This window comes from Protopterus annectens, chromosome 3.part1, assembly GCF_019279795.1.
Source record: "Protopterus annectens isolate FY-2018-M chromosome 3.part1, PAN1.0, whole genome shotgun sequence".
Taxonomy (NCBI): Eukaryota; Metazoa; Chordata; order Ceratodontiformes; family Protopteridae; genus Protopterus; species Protopterus annectens.
The window spans coordinates 1373085350-1373106284 of NC_056732.1; the positions used below are offsets into that span (position 1 = coordinate 1373085350).

The 20935-nt window shown below is 43.5% G+C and overlaps 1 protein-coding gene across 1 annotated transcript in view; it reads right to left on the reverse strand.

Moving 5' to 3' along the window:
- Nucleotides 1–20935, reverse strand: part of MAF1 (MAF1 homolog, negative regulator of RNA polymerase III) — an 881579-nt gene that overhangs the window by 165391 nt on the left and 695253 nt on the right. The window contains exon 7 of the mRNA XM_044066300.1: nucleotides 12473–12581. Within this exon, the coding sequence (XP_043922235.1) occupies nucleotides 12473–12581 (109 nt within the window). The remainder of the gene's footprint in view (nucleotides 1–12472; nucleotides 12582–20935) is intronic.

Below are 20935 nucleotides of genomic sequence, written 5' to 3' on the forward strand. Positions count from 1 at the left end.
TAGGAAAAAACCCCCCTTGGTCAGAGCCTAGGCAAGGAATACAGTAGGAATGAAAATCTTTGAGGTATTTGCTTTCCACAAGAAATACAATTATTGACTTTTACTGACATCGGTTTAGAGCAAGAAAATGTTTCCCCAATGGGGTACTTAGTTTAGTTGAAGACTTCGGTTCTGAAACTTGAAAACGAAAATTTCAGGAGTCGGCCGATCGGCACTTGCAAACTGCTTCTGCTTCGGGCACCGCACGGCAAGAAAGACTGATGTAAAGGTGTCGGCTGCATGCTTTATACCCCTGACTACCTGACGTCTTGGAAGATGAAACAAGTTTAGAGCAAGAAAAAGGTTTCTCCAATGGGGTACTTAGCTTTAGTTGAAGACTTCGGTTCTGAAACTTGAAAATGAAACGAAAATGAAAATTTCAGGAGTCGGCCGGCCGGCACTTGCAAACTGCTTCTGCTTCGGGTACCACACTGCAAAAAAGACTGATGTAAAGGCGTTGGCTGCATGCTTTATACCCCTGACTACCTGACGTCATGGAAGATGAGACAGCAACCGACGCCGGACCCAAGGCTTTGATAATCAGGCCGACTGAGGGCTACTGGAAGCAGATAACCCAAATGTGATGACTGCAACAGTGAAACATGAAGAACATCTGCTCTATTTGTAATTTTGAAGAGAGGTTAACACGTTGCAGCATGGCTCGTCCCACTGTTGAAAAATGTGTTCCACCACTGAAGCTTTGAGAGACCTCTCCTGAGACATTAGACGAGATCTGCACAGTTTGTATACTAAAACACTGGACTTCCCTGGAATGTGCATTGCTAAAAGAAAGTAACTTGAAGAGATTTCCCATTGCCACACACTCATCGCTTCCCATCATAAGGGGCAAGAGCAGGTTCCTTCCTGTTTGTTGATGTACCAGACCACTGACATGTTGTCTAAACTGCAACTCTCACCACTGAGGCAGAATGTCTTGAAATGTCTGCAGTGATAGAATGACTGCCATCTCTAGAACATTCATGTGACGGTTGGCCTCCAAGGTTGACATGCCTTAGACTGTCTGTCCCAGGTAATGCCCCCATCCCAAATGGGAAGCATCCATGTTCACCATGGCCTTGGGCAATGGAAGAACAAAGGGATGGCCCTGTGAAACATGTAGCATGTGGATCCACTTGGATACATGCTACTGGCAGATCTCTGCGATTCAAATAGGAGATGACATGGGGTGTCGATTCCTAGACCTTTGGACTGTCACAATCCACTGTAGTACTATCATCTAGTATCTTGTAAAAAGGTTATGGAGGCCGCCATTGACCCCAGAAGCTGAAGAACCAGCCTAGCTGGTGATGACTGAAGAGTTAGTAGATTCTTTGCTTGAACCTGTAAATTGGATAATCTGGACATAGGAAACCAAGCTCCTTGAGAACTGTATCCAGATGACCTCCTACGATCTCCAGTACTTTAAGTGAGATTTGTTGTAGCTGACTGTGAAGCCCAGGTGTAGACATAAATGGAGCTGGCGTGTGTTAGTAGATGACTGGTGGAAGTTGTGAGAAGCCAACTGATAAGGTAAGGAAACACCTGGAATCTCAGGAATCTCTAGTGAGCTGAAACCACTGCCATGCATTTGGTAAACACCTGGGGGCCTGTGATGAGACCAAAGGGCAGGGCTCTGAATTGAAATGTTCGGCTCCCAGCCAGAGGTGAAGATATCTTCGGAAGCACCTGTCTATTTTTATGTAATGATCTCCAAGTTGTGTACTTATAGAGTACATTCAATCGACTTTCCTCAAGAAAGGAAGAATGGACATGGACTGAACCGCGACCATTCAGAACTTGGAGCGTTTCCCAAACTGGCTTAAATAATTTAGGTCCAAAATTGGGCTGAAGTCCCCTCTTTTTTTGGCACCAAAAAGAATCTTGAATAAGTTCCAAATCCTTGTTGGTCTGGGGGAACCCCCTAGGATGACTCTTTTTTTTTTTTTTTTTTTTTTTTTTTTAGCAGCTTTTCTATCTCTGAGGCTGCTTCTTTTCTCTGATAGGGTGGTACATCAGGAATTTTTCATGAGTGAATGGATGGGGGAAGGGAAAGGAAATGTAATAACCTCTGGTAATTACTCTCTGCGCCTAGACATCTTTGGGGATGGACATCCAGGCTTCCAGATGCAGAGATAAGCACTCCTGAGTTCCTCTGGAGTGCAGCAGTCAGGCAACTGTTCAGGGCACTGGAAAGGCTTCTCAGAAAAGGGACCTCTCTGCCTCATGGACAATGTCCGCCAATAGACTGTCTACCTCTGCCACTGGGGGATCTACCTCCACGGAAGTCCTGAGAAAACCCTTGCAATTTCCAGAACCACATGTTTCTACCCCTTTCTGGTTTCTACAGAAGGTCCTCTGAGGGGTAGAAAAACATCCCTATGGTAGACAAGGTTTTCCTGTCCTGTTCATTCCTGGACAGCATCTCTAACTTTGGGTCCAAATAAGGTAGATACATGAAAAGGTGCACTGATGAAGTATGTCGTGTAGGGCTCCACAAAGTTACATAGGTGCACCAAGGCATGCCTCCAAATGGTAATGCATGAATTCACTTGCTCTGGAAACACCTTCTGTAGTGTGAGAAATCAGATATATCCAGGCATTTTGACGGTGACTGATAGGTGGTCAGTTGCAAACAGATGGTCTTTTTATCTTCAGCTGACGTGGACCCTGAGAGAGATTTAGTAAGTTCCTTCATCAACTCCATCTGAAATCTCATGTAATGTGCCAAATAGTTCAGTGACCGCAAGACAAAGGTCACTGAAGCAAAAATACATATTCCAAATCTGTCCAGCACCCTAGACTCCCTGTTAGGGGGATGGACAGATGGATTTTCTTCTGCAATTCCTTTTTGGTGGCTGCGGCAACCACCATGGCATCAACTGGGAGACCCCCTGCTCCAATGAGTATGGTCCTTGGGGGCAAGCAAGTACTTCTCCAGTTTCTTAGAGATAAGCTCTGTCGTATCTGGATCCTTTCAAGCCCAATGAGAAATAAGGTGAATCATTTCATCTACCAAGGGAACCACCCAGGACATAGCTGAGCTAGCACTTGTTCAGAACTTGTAAGTACTAAACAGCCTACTAATTACTACAGCACTCAACCTTCCTCATTACCTAGAGGAAAACAGTTTTGGAACTTCCTCATTTGCTTAGATAAAAACAGCTCTTGTACTCACTTTCCTCACTTATCTAGACGAAAATAGTTTTTTATTCAGGCATGTCCAAGGGTCAGCTCCCAGTGTTCTCTCCTGTCTATCTGATGAATCTGGGCATCTTGGGGCAATGCAGAAATTGCCTCATGTACACAGACAACCCTCTCCTCCTACCACCCAACACTACAACCTGTGAGAGATGCACTTATCTAGCCAAACTGGAGGTAAAGCTCTCTCCAATCAAGACTGAACTTGACAGTCAAGAGGAGAAGGTAAACACTTGCACCACACCACACTCATGACAGTCTCACTAAATCTACACCACCAAAATTCACACATAGAAACACAAAAACATTGGCGGAGGCTCTCAATAATAATCTGTTCAAGCAACAGAGACCTCCAAAGCAGAAATGCGAGCAACCTCCATCCCCCAACACAACCCAAATGACACATAGCCCACAGACTCAGTGTGCCAATCAACCACAGCCAATAAGGCAAAACAACGTACCCAACACACTAGTCATAGGTGACTTCATAGTCAGGCGCACTGATGTCCCACTCACCAGGCTAAACAAGGTGAAGGTTACTGTCAGCTGCCTGTCGGGTGCCAGGATCCGCCACATAACCCACGCACTCAGGTCACTCCACAACAAGTACAAATATGACTCTGTCATTGTCCATGTTGGTGTGAACGACCTGAGACGTACCTCCCTGGACTACATGAAAAGAGACATGGAAGAGCTCTACGATCTTGTAGCCCAGGCAGGTATGACCCTAACCCTGAGTAGCATTCTGCCATCACCCAGAATGATGCCGCAGTACAAGGACAAAATGATTGACTTCAACAACTGGCTAAGCTTCTGGTGCCATTCTAAAGGGATCCAGTATCTGCCTGCCTGGGATAACATGGTTGACAGATCACGATGCTTTGCCCAGAGATGGCCTGCACCTGTCACTCCTAGGATTCCGGATACTGGCTAAGTTTCTTGCCGCCCCTATAGTGCCTTTTTCAGGCAAGGTTCAAATGACAAATTCACCACCGTAACAGGAACAGGCAAGCAAAAACTGAGGGTGATGCTACTCAATGCTAGAAGTCTAAATCTCAAAACGCACTCACTCGAGGCACTCCTTAAAATGGAGAACATCGATATCTGTGCAGTGACTGAGACCTGGTTCAAGGCTCCAGAGAGCACCCCTGCACTACCAGGCTATAACTCATACCACACTTTTCGGCCATGTAACCTGGACCGGAACACCAAAGGCAGAGGTGTGTCCATATTCATTAAGGATATCCACACCTCCAGGGTAGTTGCTCAGCATAATGCAGCCGAAGTTATCCAAATGCAACTAACTCTTGGCAAAACTGCAATCCAAATTGTAGCTTGCTACAGATCACCCACCATGCCCCAGGCAGGATTCCCACTCCTCTTTTCTTGATGTACTGGAAAATATTAGGGTTCAACCAAACACCCTAATAATGGGCGATCTCAACTACCGCACCATTAACTGGGAAAACTACTCATGTACCAACTCCTTCGCTCAACGCTTTCTGGAATTCATAAACTCCAATGCCCTGGATCAACTTATCCAGACTCCCACCAGGGGCAACAATATCCTAGATCTAGTCATTGCCAATATGAGTGGTCAGTGTTCCACACCTGAAGTCAACGCCTCACTGGTCCGATCCGACCATAAGCTAATTAACCTAGATATCCACATCCTGCCTTCACCCCCCCCCCCATTAAGGAAACCATGGTAAAAAATTTCTCCAAAGCCAACTTCATGCTTCTTAAGACAGAAGTGGTGAACTTCATGACACCCATGCAGATGGACAATACAGTTATGACTACTGAATCCTACACAATTGCACTTTATAAGCACTTACATGAGTGCATGGATCGTGCTATCCCAAACAGAACCAAGACGCTATCCTCCAAAAAAAGGAAGCCAATCTGGTGGTCCCCTGCCATAAACAAACTGTACAACAGAAGGAAGAAACTCTTGCAAAAAAGAGTAACATCCCACGGGTGGAGGAGCTCCCTGGTCAGCCTCCGTAAGAAGCTGCGATCCCTGATAAAATCCTCCAAAGCTAGTTACGAAAACAAAATTGCCACTGATTCTAAAGACAACCACAAAGCATTCTATAGCTATGTCAAGAATCTCAATGGCAACACGCAGATCTGCTCTGAGTTACAGCACAATGGCACTAAATATACAGACCCAACTGATATTGCCAACATCCTGGCAGACAGGTTCTGTGCTAACTTTACCCCCCCTCTCACCCCCTAAAGAGCCCATCTCTATACCGGAAGAATGCAAAGTTCCTGTAATTACGGCTGCACAGGTAAAAAACACACTCTCCAAAGCCAAGAACACAGCATCCATGGGACCAGACAACATCCCAGGCTGCATTCTACATGAACTACAGAACGAACTGGCACCCCACCTAAGTACCATGTTCAGTCATAGCCTCACCTCAGGCTTTGTGCCTGCTGAATGGCGCACAGCAACAGTTATCCCACTCCACAAGGGGGGGCCACCACGGACCCCGGGAACTACCGCCCCATTAGCCTGACGAGCCTGGTCTGCAAGGCCATGGAACGTATCATCATGGAACTTATAAACAAAGACATTGGTAATCTCCAAACTCTGGATCCCACCCAGTTCAGGTTTGTAAAAGGCAGATCATTTCTCCCAAACATGATAGACTTCTTTGAAGCAGTCACCAAAGCTGTAGATAAGGGTAAGGTGGTTCACACAGCCTATCTAGATCTTGCCATGGCTTTCGACACCATCCCCCACTCTGGAATTATAGATAAACTCACTAAACTAGGTATAAATCCCTATGTCACAAGATGGGTTGCCAACTGGCTCACTGACAGAACCCACACTGTGAAAGTAGCAGACTCCAAATCCGACTTCAGACCAGTGACAAGTGGAGTACCACAGGATTCAGAGTCCTGGATCCACTCCTGTTTGGTATCTACGTTTCTGAAGTACAGGCTAACACAGAAGGTCTTTGGCTAATAAAGTTCGCAGATGACTGCAAACTAGGAGCCATAATCGAAACTCTTAACGATGTGGACATCCTACAAAAGGGCCTCACTGAGACAGATGCCTGGTGTCAAAGCCATGGCCTCAAGCTCAATGCCAAAAAGTGCACTGTCAACCCCTTTGGTAAAAACTCTGTACCCATGAACTACAACATAGGCAGTAGTATACTTAACACCGAAAGTGTGATATGTGGCCTTGGGACACAGGTGGACAGTAGTCTCTCCTTTGATAATCACATCGCCACAGTAGTCAGGAAATCCTTCTACGTGGCACACCTCATCACAAAAGGTTTCTCATCCAGAAAAAAAGAGGTCATTGTTCCCCTCTACTCATCACTCATTAGACCCATTATAGAGTACAACGCCCCTTTTGGTATGTACCTCACAAGACATCTACAACAACTGGAAAGGCCACAGAAATACCTCAAAGAGGATTACCGGCCTCAAACAGATGCCCTATGCAGACCGTCTCAAAAAATTCTAGCTTTACTCAGTCACATATCACCTACTCAGAGGTAATCTCTGCCTAACATACAAAGCTATGTCAAACTCAAAGCTGCTGGACATGCTCACTTAAAGAAATCCCAATCCCTCCAAGCTACACGCTCTAGGGACCTAAACCTTGTCACCACAGCAAACAGAACATGCCGGAGGGATAGATTCCTGTCCCAGAGACTTCCCATACTCTGGAATAAACTACCTATCTATATAAAACAAAGCTCCTCATTAGCACTCTTCAAGAAAAATCTTGATGACTCGATGGGAAATAGGAAATTCAGCCCAGGGATCACCTCTGTGGCTCTGCCTGACAGTGGCACAGGAAAATAATTTTCTTGGGTGGCAAAAGCCAGGGTACCTTTTTGGCTGGGTTTGTATAGGCCCCAGGGCTGATAGCCTAGTACCTACCTATGAACCTATGAAACACCGACTTCTCCTGGGAAGGAGCTTTGGAGGATCAACCACATTTCTGTCTCAGAAGTTCGAGAATTTCTCCAAATGATACATTCTCAAGGAGTGACCCCGGGAACTCCTCCCTTTTATTGAAGTCAATGTCTTCTGTTAAAGATTCCTGTGGGGAATTAGTGTATGCTTCCAGGAAACTTCTTCATGAGGATGATCCGAGGACGACCAGGAAGTCTGTGGGGAGTCCTGCAAAAGGGCCATCTCAAGGCTAGACTGGACTGGCTGCCCTGGCAGAACAGAATGAGCAGATTCAGGGGCCTGGGCAGACAGTTGTGGAGGGGGAAGACCTGAGGGGGATAAGGATGTCCTGTCTCCATTCGTGTGGAGAGCTCTCTCCATTGCCTCGATCACAGATATGATGGGGGAGCCCAGGACCACTCCAGCAGGAACCAAAGTCACCTGTATAAAGAAATCTAGGACTTCCCCAAGACCCTGCCTAGATGCAGAGGTCAGAACATCAAACACTGAAGCCCGAAAGGGAAGGGACAGCTCTAAAAATCTTGGGAGTCGAGCCCCTACCCCCAAATAGAGCACTGAATCTATGGCTCAAAGATCCCTCTGGCTCCAAGTCAGCACCAGCTGGATCAGAGGTCAGAGTCAATGAAGGTCAGTTCTTTGAATCTGACCCAGACAATCCAGAATTCTCAGATCTTGAACCTTCGAAGCCAGACAGCAAATCAGAGTAGGAGTAATAAAGGTGTTTAATGTGGTCCAAAGCTCATGAGTCCAGTGGGAGATGGAGCCAGCAGAACTCCCAACTGAATCTAGGTCCTGAGTAATTTCCTCCTCATCCTGTTCACATCAGCTTTAGATAGGCTCCTGGTTCAGCTGAAGGAGGAGGATGGGGCCTGGAAACTGTATGTGGCGTTTCTTGTAGACAATAAGAGTGACGTCTTGAAGACACCTATTCTGGTGAAAATTGGGGCTGGTTAAATAGAGCAAACATGTGCAAAGCCAATACTGGATCTGAAAAGGTGGACACATCTAAAACTTTTGAAGTCTTTGGAAGTAGGGCTGAAGTTGGCGCTAATCAAGTAGAGCAGTCAGGGCAGCGTTTCCTTCAGTCTTTAGACTTTTCTTTCGGCTTGTCCTTGGATTTATCACGTTTGTCCCCTAGAGGCTTTTCACTGGTTTTGTAGTGTAAGTGGAAGCTCCAGACACTGTAGAAGCAGAAGATTATTTATTTATTTACATTTGTTGACCGGAAATGTCCGACTGGACACAGGTCCATTTTCAGCGGAGGCCCGGGGAGAAAAGCTCCACAAATTAAAATATTACAGACATAGTTACAGATGAAGAATATAGTACATTCAGTAGATATAGCATAAGATGGTAGTAAACCTTTCAAAATAAACTTTTTTTCAGCATTCATCCAGAGGCCTATGTTTGATGCCTGAACGAACGTCACAATTTATCGCAAGATTGGTGGCCCCTAGGCAATATACACACTCACACAGTGTGTATCAGAGTTGGGAATTTTGTGCCCACAAGAAGAGCATTTTTTAAATCCAGTATGTTTACCTGACATTTTGACTGTAAAACAATAAACAGCAAAGAGAAAGACGTCAGGAAGAAGCACAGCAGAATGATGGTACCAAAGAATTTCCCACAAACATGGGAAGAAAAATACCAGCAATGGTACAGGTACTCAAAGGAGTAATAAAGAATAGGGGAAAGGCCTAGAAGAAGGCAAAACCACACACAATGTAAGACTGAATATAACACAAGTTTTTTTATTTTTTTATATACATCTCAGAAGAGACAGCAGAGAAAAAGAAAAAAAAGTGAAAGAACCCTAACATAAGGGTAGCTTAATCAAAAATTAGATGTATCTCACCAAAAAATGCCTGCACTATAAGAAACCATGTCTGTTTGCAAAATTAGCAAATGAGATCTGAAGTAATCTGAAGTTTGACAGGGGATTATGGGTAAGGGGAGGAGCGTGATCTACAGCTCCAAAGTCTGTGAAATGGCTAAAGTTGGATCCAAGGTCAGATCTGAAACCAGAAGGGTGAGGAACAGACGAAAAAGACAACATCAGATCAATGGATAAATAACAAAATGCAAAAGGTTAGAGTTGGGGTATTATCTGTCCATCCAATAGGAGTCATCAGTGGTGACCCCTGTGCAGTATACTGGGGATTGGTTCTTTTCAGGCTCCTACTTTAAGGTACAAAAGATGGAGAAAACTGCAAAATGGGTAATTCAATTATTTCAATACAAGATGCAGAAGTTCTCCATGATGATCTACAAAAAAATATACACCTGGGGCAAATAATAACCTCCCTTTTAATTTTAATAAATGTTGTACTATGAGATTTGGCTAAAAGGATACACATTATGATTTATAATAACAGTAAAAAACATCAGTAAAGATCTAGATAAAATGACAAACAATAATTTAAAGTGTGACCAATGTGCAACTGGGTCCCTATGATACCATCAAAAGAACAGTTCACTGAACGGCATTTTGTCAAACAAGCCATTCACCGAATTGTTCTAAGATTGCATTACTGTAGGGATCGGGAAATTTGCCCTTTCCCCACTGTAGTGTGATCTTGGAGTTGGTATATATAATTAGTGGGGGTTTTTTTTTCGATGAACGGCATTTCCAAAGAAATGCCATTTGTTGAAGTGGCGGTTTGATGATACAATATACACCCTGTGCAACTACCAAAGTCAGAAAAATGCACTCTGTAGCCCATATAATTCAGTTATTCAAAGGACATTAATGTCCTATCCCGTACCTTACTGACTCAAGGCATTACTGAATACTACGCAACATTTTGTATCCTTTGAACAAGCTGTCTGGAAAAAAATGAAAATATATAATGCTTTCCTAGTACAAAAAATATAAAGTTCAATATTAGGTTCATATTTACCATTGTATTTTCTTTCTTAGTGAATCCTGAGATGCAACCTCTGCTTTATCTATAAAGCAAAGACTGATCTTATTGTACTTGGAATTCTATGTCTGTAACATACCACTGGAGGAGCTAATACCAAATTAGGGAACTTAATGTTGTTGTTTTGTCTTTCGGCTTTTCCCGGTTAGGGGTCGCCACAGCAGAACTCCGGTCCGCTAATGATTGGTAGTTGAATTTTACGTGCCGAGTTACCAGCCCTGACGCACAACCTTCAACGAAGGTATGCCCATTCACGCATGTCTCCACGCAGAAGACGCTCTAGCTGAGAATCAAACCGGACAGTGTCTTACTGTGAGGCGACCTTAATACTAAAATTAAATCTCTCAAAAAACTGGCAGGTAAATTATGCAATACCTATCAAGTCAAAACAAGTCAGGCATTAGCTTCCTTTAAACATAAATCTTATTTGTACAGTGGATATAAAAAGTTTACACACCCTGTTAAAATGCCAGATTTTTGTGATATAAAAAAATGAGACCACAATAAAGCATTTCAAAACTTTTCCCACCATTAATGTGACCTGTACAATTCAACTGAAAAACAAACAAATCTGTTAGGGGAAAAAATATAAAAAATAAACCTACAATACGCTGGTTGCATAAGCAAGCACACCCTTAAACTAATACTTTGTTGTGTGTGCACACCTTTAAACTAATACTTTGTTGATGCACCTTTTAATCTAATTACAGCATTCAGTCTTCTTGGGTACACACCTGCCATCAATTAAAGAGACTCTGATTAACCCCCAAATAAAGTTCAGCTGTCCTAGTAGGATTTTCCTGACATTTATTCAGTTGCTTGCTATAGCAAAAGTCATGGTTCGTAGAGAGATTACAAATCATCAAAGGGATCTCATTGTTTAAAGGTATCAGTCAGGAGAAGGCTACAAAAAAATGTCCACTGCATTGGACATACCATGAAACACAGTGAAGACCAGTCGGCAAAATTGGAGAAAATATGGGAGAACAGTGATGCTGCATAGAACTGGACATCCCTTCAAAATTGATGAAAAGACAAGATGAAAATTGGTCAGGGAGGCTGCCAAGATACCTACAGCAACACTGAAGGAGCTGGAGGAATTTCTGGCAAGTACTGGTTGTGTACTACATGCGACAACAACCTACCGTATTCTCCATATATCTGGACTATAGGGTAGGGTTGCAAGACGGAACCATTTTCTTACACAGAAAAACAACCAGGCCCAACTAAAATTTGCAAAACAATTCATCAAGTCTCCCAAAAGCATGTGAGAAAATGTGTTATGATCTGATGAGACCAAGGTTGAACTTTTTGGCCACAGTTCCAAAAGGTATGTTTGGCACAAAAACAACACTTCGCATCACCAAAAGAACACCATCCCTAGGGTGAAGCATGGTGGTGGCAGTTATCATGCTTTGGGGTTGCTTTTCTACAGCTGGAAATGAAGCTTTAGTCAAGTTGGAGGGAATTATGAACAGTTCCAAATACCAGTCACTTTTGGCCCAAAACCATCAGGCATATGCTAGAAAGCTGAAGATGAAGAGGAATTTCACCTTTCAACATGACGATGACCCCAAGCATACATCCAAATTAACAAAAGAATGTCATCGCCAGAAGAAAATTAAAGTTTTGGAATGGCCCAGCCAGAGCCCAGACCAAAATCCAATAGAAAATCTGTGAGGTGACCTAAAGACGGCTGTGCACAAGATATGCCCTCACAATCTGACAGATTTGGAGCGCTTTTGCAAGGAAGAGTGGGCAAATATTGCCAAGTTAAGATATGCCATGCTGACAGACTCCTACCCAAGAAGACTGAATGTTGTAATTAAATCAAAAGGTGCTTCAACAAAGTATTAGTTCAAGGGTGTGCACACACAACAAAGTATTAGTTTAAGGGTGTGCACACTTATGCAACCAACGTATTGTATGTTTTTTATTTTTTCCCCTAACAGATTTGTTTATTTTTTCAATTGAATTTTACAGGTTATACATCACACTAAAGGTGGGAAACAATTTGAAATTATTTATTGTGATCACATTTTTATACCACAAAAACCTGGTATTTCAACAGGGGTGTGTAAACGTTATACATGTTTATATTTACAGTGGATATAAAAGTATATGAACCAGAAAATATCAACACTGAGTTACAATGAATCCCCTTGAAGACCAGAATCATAAGGTTGTAAACTGAATCTAGGAACTTATGTCTCCTAAAGACAGAACATGGATATCCCCAAATGCTTACATATAACTCAGCTCTTACTGGTCATTTACACATAACTGCAGTATGTAAGCTACAAAAGCAAATAAGCTACACTGTTTTACCTCCAAAACTATAATTTCTACTATTATGAAACCAACCTTTCTTCCTCTATATTGTCCATTTCATCATCCTCTTCATCATGATTTTCCTCTGCCAACTCCATGTCCATTTCACTTAGTTCAGGATAAGCATACAAGTACCCACTGAAAAACAAAACACATGCCAGAACACCATAGCACAAGTTTAAAAAATGACAAACTCCCTGTAGAAGTAATGACAGTTTTACAAAACTTGCCTTTCTGAAAAAACAGATAAAAAATGAACAAGCAGCCTTATGGTACATAAACTATTTCTTGAAGAAAATAACACTTTTCTGGATTTAAACTTATTCAAATAGATTTTGCTTGGTATCATTTGTTGTAAATGTGCAAATATTTTTTTTTGAAAATAACACAATATTCGTCAGAAGAACAATACATACAGACAATAGAAATTTTCTCCAGTGTCATAGTAACCACCTTATACCTCAGCACCTTCATCCTGTAGCATCTTAATGCAAAAAAAATATTGCTAACAGAAAATACACAACTATGATGATTTATTTCCATGTGTACTGATGAAGTTGCATGTACAGTTTACTCACCTTTACTTGTTTAAGGTTTACCACTAGTATTCATACCTGTATCTTGGTGAAGATTCAGTTTAAGAAAACATGCTCTAGACTGTCATTGTTGAAGCGACACCCTGACCCCAAGTGCAAAACTAGGGAAAAGGGGTGATGGATGGAAAGAAGGAAATTATTACATTGAACTTTATCTCTTACCTGAACAGTCTGGAAAGGTTGTCTGGAGTTTTGCCATGCATTACCAACACTCAAGTGATTATAAAAGTATCATGTTCTTAAGGAGGCATGTATATATCACTGAATTGCAAATACTTAACTATGCACCTGAAACAGTCCCTACTTAGAACAGGTAGAGTGAGCCTTAACCTAAACTGTCAGCATTCTGGGCAATTTATTTGTTTTACAACATAATCTATAACATAAACTGTTTTTGATGCACTCCGCCAATTTACACAACACCAGAAATAACATTTTGTTGTAAGCTTTGAGAAGCAGCTCAACTTGGACAGAAATATGTTTATCAAGTGTGTTGTTGTTGACCCATCTTTACTGGTGGCAATTCTGTGGTCAGCATTGCAAAGCACGGACACTGTTTTGCTAACATATTAATGAACACTGGACAAGTGTTCATGTTCCCATAACTTCAGAGCATTCAAGGATTCAGGGACTTAAAACAAATGCCTCCATTAACCTTGAACTATAACCACTGAATGCACAGCTTTGTATGCCTGTGGACTTATTAACTGTTTACTGCACAGCCAGGAAATCTACATGGCCATCTGAATGAATCAAAAAAAGAAGTAATGTTCTTACCATACCGTTTCATGTATGTTGTCCATCTCGCCCTTTATTCTCATATGTGGGGATGGATCCGATGTGTCGGATCTGTCTCGGCCAATACTCCAGCTCAAGGTCTTCAGCAAAGCTCATGGGCCTCATTCTTTACCCATAATGCATTTCCCCTAGTTACCTCATATCTTGTTTGCCCCCCAGCAGCACAAAGGGTATATTCTTGGAGGCTATATGGCTCTGCTGAATTCCTATCTGTTAACTAGTCTACCAGGAGTTTAGGCAGGGGTAGGAGGGAGGGTTGTGAGAATAAAGGACAAGAGGGACAACATACACGGAATGTTATGGTAAGAACATAACTTCTTAATGTGATGTTGTCAATCTCACCTTTATTCTCACGTGGAATCGCATCCCATGCAACTGAACTCTTGGGTGGCTCATGGGAGAATATTCCTCAGAACCAATGAACCAAAGGGGTATCTACTCCTAGAAGCCAAATTGACTTTGTAATGAGGAATAAAGGTATGAGGTCTTGCCCAAGTAGCCACTGCACAGATATTATCCAATGGTAGTCTAGCATGAAAGGCAGCAGATGTGGCCAGAGATCTAGTGGAATGAGCTTTAGCGACATTTAGGAGGGCTTTCTTTTTTGAATTGTAAATCTGGGATACACATGATGAAAGCCATCTGGATAATGTGACTTTTGTAACTGGATGACCTTTCCTTGTATCAGAATATGGGACAAAAAGCTGGCCTGATTTCCAGAATTCTGAAGTTCTGTGTAAATAGAAACATAATTGTCTATGAACATCTAGGAGATGCAAGGAAACCTCTCCTTTGTTTTGAAAGTTGGGAAAGAAAACTGGAAGGTCTATAGATTGGTTAAGGGGGTATTTTCTGTCACAACCTTGGGTAGAAAGGATGGATTAGTACAGAACAACATTCTATCTTTGTGAAAGATTAGGTGGTTTAATGGACAAGGCTTGCAACTCAGGTACCCTTCTGGCTGAAGTAATTGCTACCAAGAACAGAGGTTTTCCATGAGAGATATTTCATATCACATGTGGCTGAGGGCTCAAAGGGGGAAATGTAATGTTGGATAATATGAAATTTAGATCCCAAGGGGGCAATGGATGTTTGTATGGAGGCCTTAGCATAACCATGCCCTTCAAAAAAAGCTTTGCAAAGTCTATGTGACATGATAGGATGGTCATTTTCTCAGAGATTGTAGCTAGTTGAACTTTAACCGAGGCTGCAGCTGCTCCATCACTGGATATCTCAGACAAAAACTGTGGCACAAAATGAACAAATGCTGTAAAAGGATCTATTTTTTTACAGTCTGCCCATATAACAAACTTCCATTTGCTTCTGTAAAGTTTCCGAGTATGTGTTTTATGGGATGATAAAAATGATATGCTTGACTGGGAGGAGAGGGATAGAAACCTGGCAATTAGGGGAACTGGAGCAGCCAAGCTGTTAATTTCTGGATGTCTATGTTGGGATGAACCATCCCTTATGGGTGTGTCAGAAGGTCCGGAACTGGGTCCAGAATTCAGGGTTCATCCCAGAGATGAGGCTGAAGAAAGGGAAACCAGATTTGACGAGGCCAGTAGGGGCGATTAGGTTAAAGGTGGTCTCCAAAAAACTCGCTTTCTGTAGGAGCTTTGGAATTGGAGGAAAGGCATAAAGAAGCCCTGGGGGCCAATCATGAACAAGTGAATCCCTTGGTGACTCCTCCACTGGAGGGATCAGAGCTAAGTAGTTGCAGCATTTGGCATTGTTGGGTGATGCAAAAAGGTAGCAACAAGGCTGACCCCATTTGCAGATGATCAGTTCTGTTACTTTCTGATTGAGGGACCACTTGTGCGGCCATAGAATGGCTCTGCTCAGCTTGTTCGCAATGATGTGGGATTTCCCAGGAATGTGCATTGCTATTAGAAAGAGGTTGGAAGCTATTGCCCAATGCCAGACCCTGAGAGCTTCTCAACAAAGTGGGTGTGATCTGGTTCCCCCTTGTTTGTTGCTGTACCAAACTACAGACATGTTGTCGGTCTGGATTGCAATTGTTCCTATAGGAAGAGAGTTCTGGAATGCTTGCAATGCTAGAAGCACCACTCTCATCTCTAGGACATTTATATGCAAGGGAGCCTCATGATCTTGCCAGATGCCTTGAACTGTCTTCCAGAGAAAATCTCCCCCACAATCTAGGAAGTGTCTGTGGTCACCGTAGCCAAAGGTTGTGGAGGAATAAAGGAACAGCCTTGAAGTACTGAAGGTGAGTGGATCCACCACTGGAAGTCTTTCTTGCAAGCATTGGTTATCATGATCTTGTGAGACAATGGAAGTGCCAAGATTGACCACTGAGCAAATAGCATCCACTGGAGAAGCCTCAAGTAGAGGTGACTTGAGGAATTAGTATGATGGAAGCAGCCATTTTTCCTAGGACCTCGAGAACTACTTTTGTGGTGGCTTTGGACTTCTTTATAAGAATTCTGACAAGATGATGGAGGTCATCTACCTTGTCTTGTGAAAGTCTTGCTATCTGAGTGGTAGTGTTTATCTCTGCTCCTATGAACAGTAAGGTTTGCAATGGTTCTAGCACAGATTTCTTGTAACTTATGGTAATGACCAGGGAGGAGCAGAGTTGAAGGACATAATCCCTTGATTTGAGTAAGTGATGCCTGGTCGGGGCAGTTATGAGCCAGTTGCCCAAGTATGGAAACACGTGAATTCCTTTGCTTCTTAGGTGAACCGTTATCACTACCATACATTTGGTGAACACTCTGGGGGCTGTAGTGAGACCAAAGGGCAGAGCTTGAAACTGGAAGTGACTGGCTCTAGCCAGAAGAGCAAGAACCTCCTGGACTGCCTCTCCATTCAAATATGGTAGTATGCGTCCTGAACTTCTACAGAACACATCCAATTGTCTTTTTCCAGAAATGGAAGTATTGACTGCAGTGTCACCATCTGGAACTTGGTCTTCTTTACTGATTTGTTCAGACTGCTGAGATCCAAAATGGGCCCCCAGTCACCTGTTCTTTTCTGAATAAGTTCTGGATTCTCTCTGGCCTGCGGGGACTTCTTGGATGACTCTTTGTTATTAACTTTTGAATTTGCATAGTTGCTTGTTCCTTTTGACTGGGTGGAACTTCTGGACCCACTTTGTTTCTGGGGATAGGAAGGGAGAAGGGGATGTTGTAGACTCTGGATATTATTCCCTGCACCCATCTGTCATTCGTTATCGTTAGCCAGGTTTCTTGCTGCAGAGACAAATGCCCCCCCCCCCCCCCAATGCCTCCAGAGGCGAGCAATCGGGCGCTCCTTCAGGAGCGTTGGAAAGGTCTCCCAAAGAAAGATTCTCTGGAGCCTTGGTTTTGCAGGCCCCTCCCCCCACCCTCCACAAGGGCAGTATCTTCCATTATTGTTCCTCCCCCTCTGCCTCTGGGGGAAATTTCACCTTATGTGCCTTGGTAAGACCTCTGGGATTTTCTGAACCACATCCTCCCACTACCTTTTTTGACCCTTGGGAAAAGGTCTAGTAGGAGTGGAAAAATGAACTCCAACAGCAGACAAGGAGTTACCTACTGTTCACACCTGGTGAAAGTTTCCTTCACTTTTAGCCCAAAAAGGGATGAGCCATCCAAAGGGGCATTAATGAAGGAAGACTTGAAGGGCTCTGCAAAAGACGCATCCACGCCTGCCTCCTAAGAGAGATACCTGAGCCTGCTGCCCTACTCATTCCATCAATTAAACAAGAGATGTCTCATGGACAAGTTGACAACTTAATTCAAGGTAGCAAACTGAGCACTGACTTTCTCTGCAGATGAGTCAGCTACAGCTCCTTGGAGGGAGTCTGATAATTCTTTAATCAGGTCCCTGTGCAGTCTGGTAAAGTGAGTGAGATAATTCAGTGACTACAAAGCAAAGGTCGCTGATGCAAAGACGTGCTTCCCATATCTGTCACTGGTCCTAGAGTCCTTATTAGGAGGATGGATAGAGGTACTTGTCTCAGAGTTCCTTCCTAGTGGCCACCACCAAGAACATGGCATCAACTCCTACACCTTTTGTAAGAAAACCCTTTTCTTTTGGGGCAGTGATGTATTTATTTTGCCTCTTAGGAGTAGGGTATATGGTGTCTGGGGTCTCCCAAGCCTTTTGCGATATTAATTCGATAAACTCATTGAAAGGAGGAGTCACCCAAGATGTTGATGGGCAAGATGCAAAAGCCTTCAGGATGACCAGCTCCTCTGCTGAAGGGTAGAACGACTGCCATACAACTCTGTTTTTACAGTTCCAGGATGTCTCCAAAAGAGGCATCATCAGGAGGTGATCATGGGGACTCTTCTGCTTCATCGAGGCCGGTGTTAGATGTGATAAGGACTCTTCCGGTGAGTCCATATGCTTCCTCTTGCATGTCCTCTTCCAAGGGAACTCTTCAGTGGGATACTCTGGAGAGATTTCAGAAGAGGGGGCAGTACCCTAAGGTACATCCTGAGGCCAGACATCTCTGTGGACCTGTGGAGAGGGCTTGTGAGAAGATGAAGACACCTCACCTGAAGAGGCTCTAAAGGGGTGCAGCACTGCCAATCACCTCTCTGTTTTTACAGTTCCAGGATGTCTCCAAAAGACATCAGGAGGTGATCATGGGGACCCTTCTGCTTCATCGAGGTTGGTGTTAGATGTGATAGACTCTTCCGGTGAGTCCAGATGCTTCCTCTTGCATGTCCTCTTCCAAGACCTCTTCAGTGGGATACTCTGGAGAGGTTTCAGAAGAAGGGGCAGTACCCTGAGGTACATCCTGAGGCCTGACATCTCTGCGGACCTGTGGAGTGGGCTCGTGAGAAGACGAAGACACCTCGCCTGAAGAGGGAGGAAGAACCAAAAAAGATTGTATCCTAGACTGTGAAGAAGTCAAAGCCCTCCTCGTTACTTCAAAAGCAGACCCTTCCAACTCCGAGGAAGTCATCGTAGCCAAGGGAATATTCAAAGCAGAAGAGAGCAGCGTCGAAGCAGAGCTAGGAGCTGAACTCACTCGTGCAGATGGTCCCAGTGGCATGGTCAGATCCAAAGAGAGCCGACAAGTCTCCACGGACCCGACAGGGGAGTGTCAGCTCCCAGAGATCTCCTGCTCTGAAGGCACAGAAACACTTGGGGCAGATGTCAGAACCGAGGAGATTGAGGATCCTGGACCCGACACCGACACAACTTGGATATCGGAATCTTCTGGCTCTAAAGCAGGAGAACAGATCGGAGGAACAAGAGGGGATTTGTGACTGCTCAGATTCCTTTAGGCTCAGATCCACAAGAAGTCTGGCTAAAGCAGGTGTCTTCAAAAGTCTCTCTACGACCCTATCCAGGTCTTCATTAGATAAACTCCTGGTAGACCTAGTGGACAGGGTAGGTGAGCTTGATGTAGCTAAAAGTGGAGAGGGAAGCCTGGAAGAAATCTTAATGGAAGGAGATCGGCTCCTGTGTCTGAGTAGTGGAAGTCGTCGGCACCAATGTAGTTTCCCACTCAGGATTGTTGGGAGCCAGGAGGCGATGTCTGATCCAATACAGCCTTCGGGTCCGTCAATTTCAGAGGCTTCTGCTTCAGCTCCAATGAGGATCTTGGCTCCGATAAAGGTCTTTTGGTTGGCTTTTCAGAAGGATCAGAGGATAAAGCTTCAGAGAAAGGCATTTTCAGAAGGCCTTTCAAAATCATTTCATTTCTGCGTTCCATTAACGCCTACTGATAAAAGTTGTGGCAAATGGAACAAAACTCCTGCAAATGAAAAGGCCCAAACAATACACAAACTGTGAATCGCTAACGGGCACCTTCTTACTGCATTTCACACTTAAAGGCTTACTTTCCTGTTTTTGGGACATAATGTTAAGGAAGAAAAAATAATATTCAAAAACAGCAAAATCAATCACACTCTCAGAAAGGGTAAGTCCTCTAACTTAAATGGACTTAAATCACACACACACACACACACACACACACACACACACACACACACACACACACACACACACACACACACACACACACACACACACACACACCAGAAAAAATAAGTTATGTCTTACCATAACATTCCAAGACCTCGGAACCGAGTCGGTCTTTTTACCAAGCTTGCGCCAGCCAAAAACTCTCAAGCTAAGCTTCTACCCAGAATGCCCTTCTCCCATTGAGTTTGCTAGAAATAGAGAAGTAAAGCCAAGGTCACTTCTGCGCAAATACCCTAGGACACCACTTGGACCCAAAGCATCTCCCAGGAGCCTTTGGCGGGGGAAGGAGGGTGGGACGTGATGAATGAAAGATGAACAACATAGATGGAATGTTATGATAAGACATAACTTCTTTATCTGATGTTGTTCATCTTTCATTCATCACTGATGGGACAGAATCCTAAGCTACCTTGAGGTCCATGGGTGGCCCTTATGGAAGAAAATTCCTGAGTACCACTGAGCCAAAGGCAGCTCTCCCTCTGGAGACCAAGTCCAATTTGTAATGATTGATAAAGGTATGAGGCTTAGCCGAAGTGGCTGCTGTGCAAATGTCATCCATGAAAGCCCTGGAATGGAAAGCTACCGATGTTGCCACAGATTTGGTGGAGTGAGCTTTAACTTTTGGCATAGGTTCTTTTATGAGGGAATAGATGAAATGTATGCCATCCCTTAGCCATTTTGATAATGTAACCTTGGAAACAGCATTTCCCTTTCTAGGCCCAGAAAAGGAGATGAAAAGCTGTTTAGACTTATGGATAGGTTTGGTCCTAAGTAAAATCTTAGTTGTCAATGTGCATACAAGGAATATAGGCAGTACTCTCCTTTATTGGAAAATTTTAGAAAGAACATTGGTAGGTCAATGGTCTGGTTAATGGAAAATTCAGAAACAACTTTGGGAAGGAAGGATGGGTTCATCCGTAGTGATACTCTGTCTTTATGGAAGACCAGATAGGGCATCTTGATACACAATGCCTGCAGCTATGAGACCCATCTGGCTGACATGATGGCTACTAAGAACAAGGATTTCCAGGACAAGAACTTTGTCACACTTCGGTGCAGGTTTAAAGGGTTTTGGAGTCAAAGACTGAAGGACTAAAGTGTAGTTCCATGGTTCCACAGGCTGTCTGACAGGAGGCCTGATATAAGAGG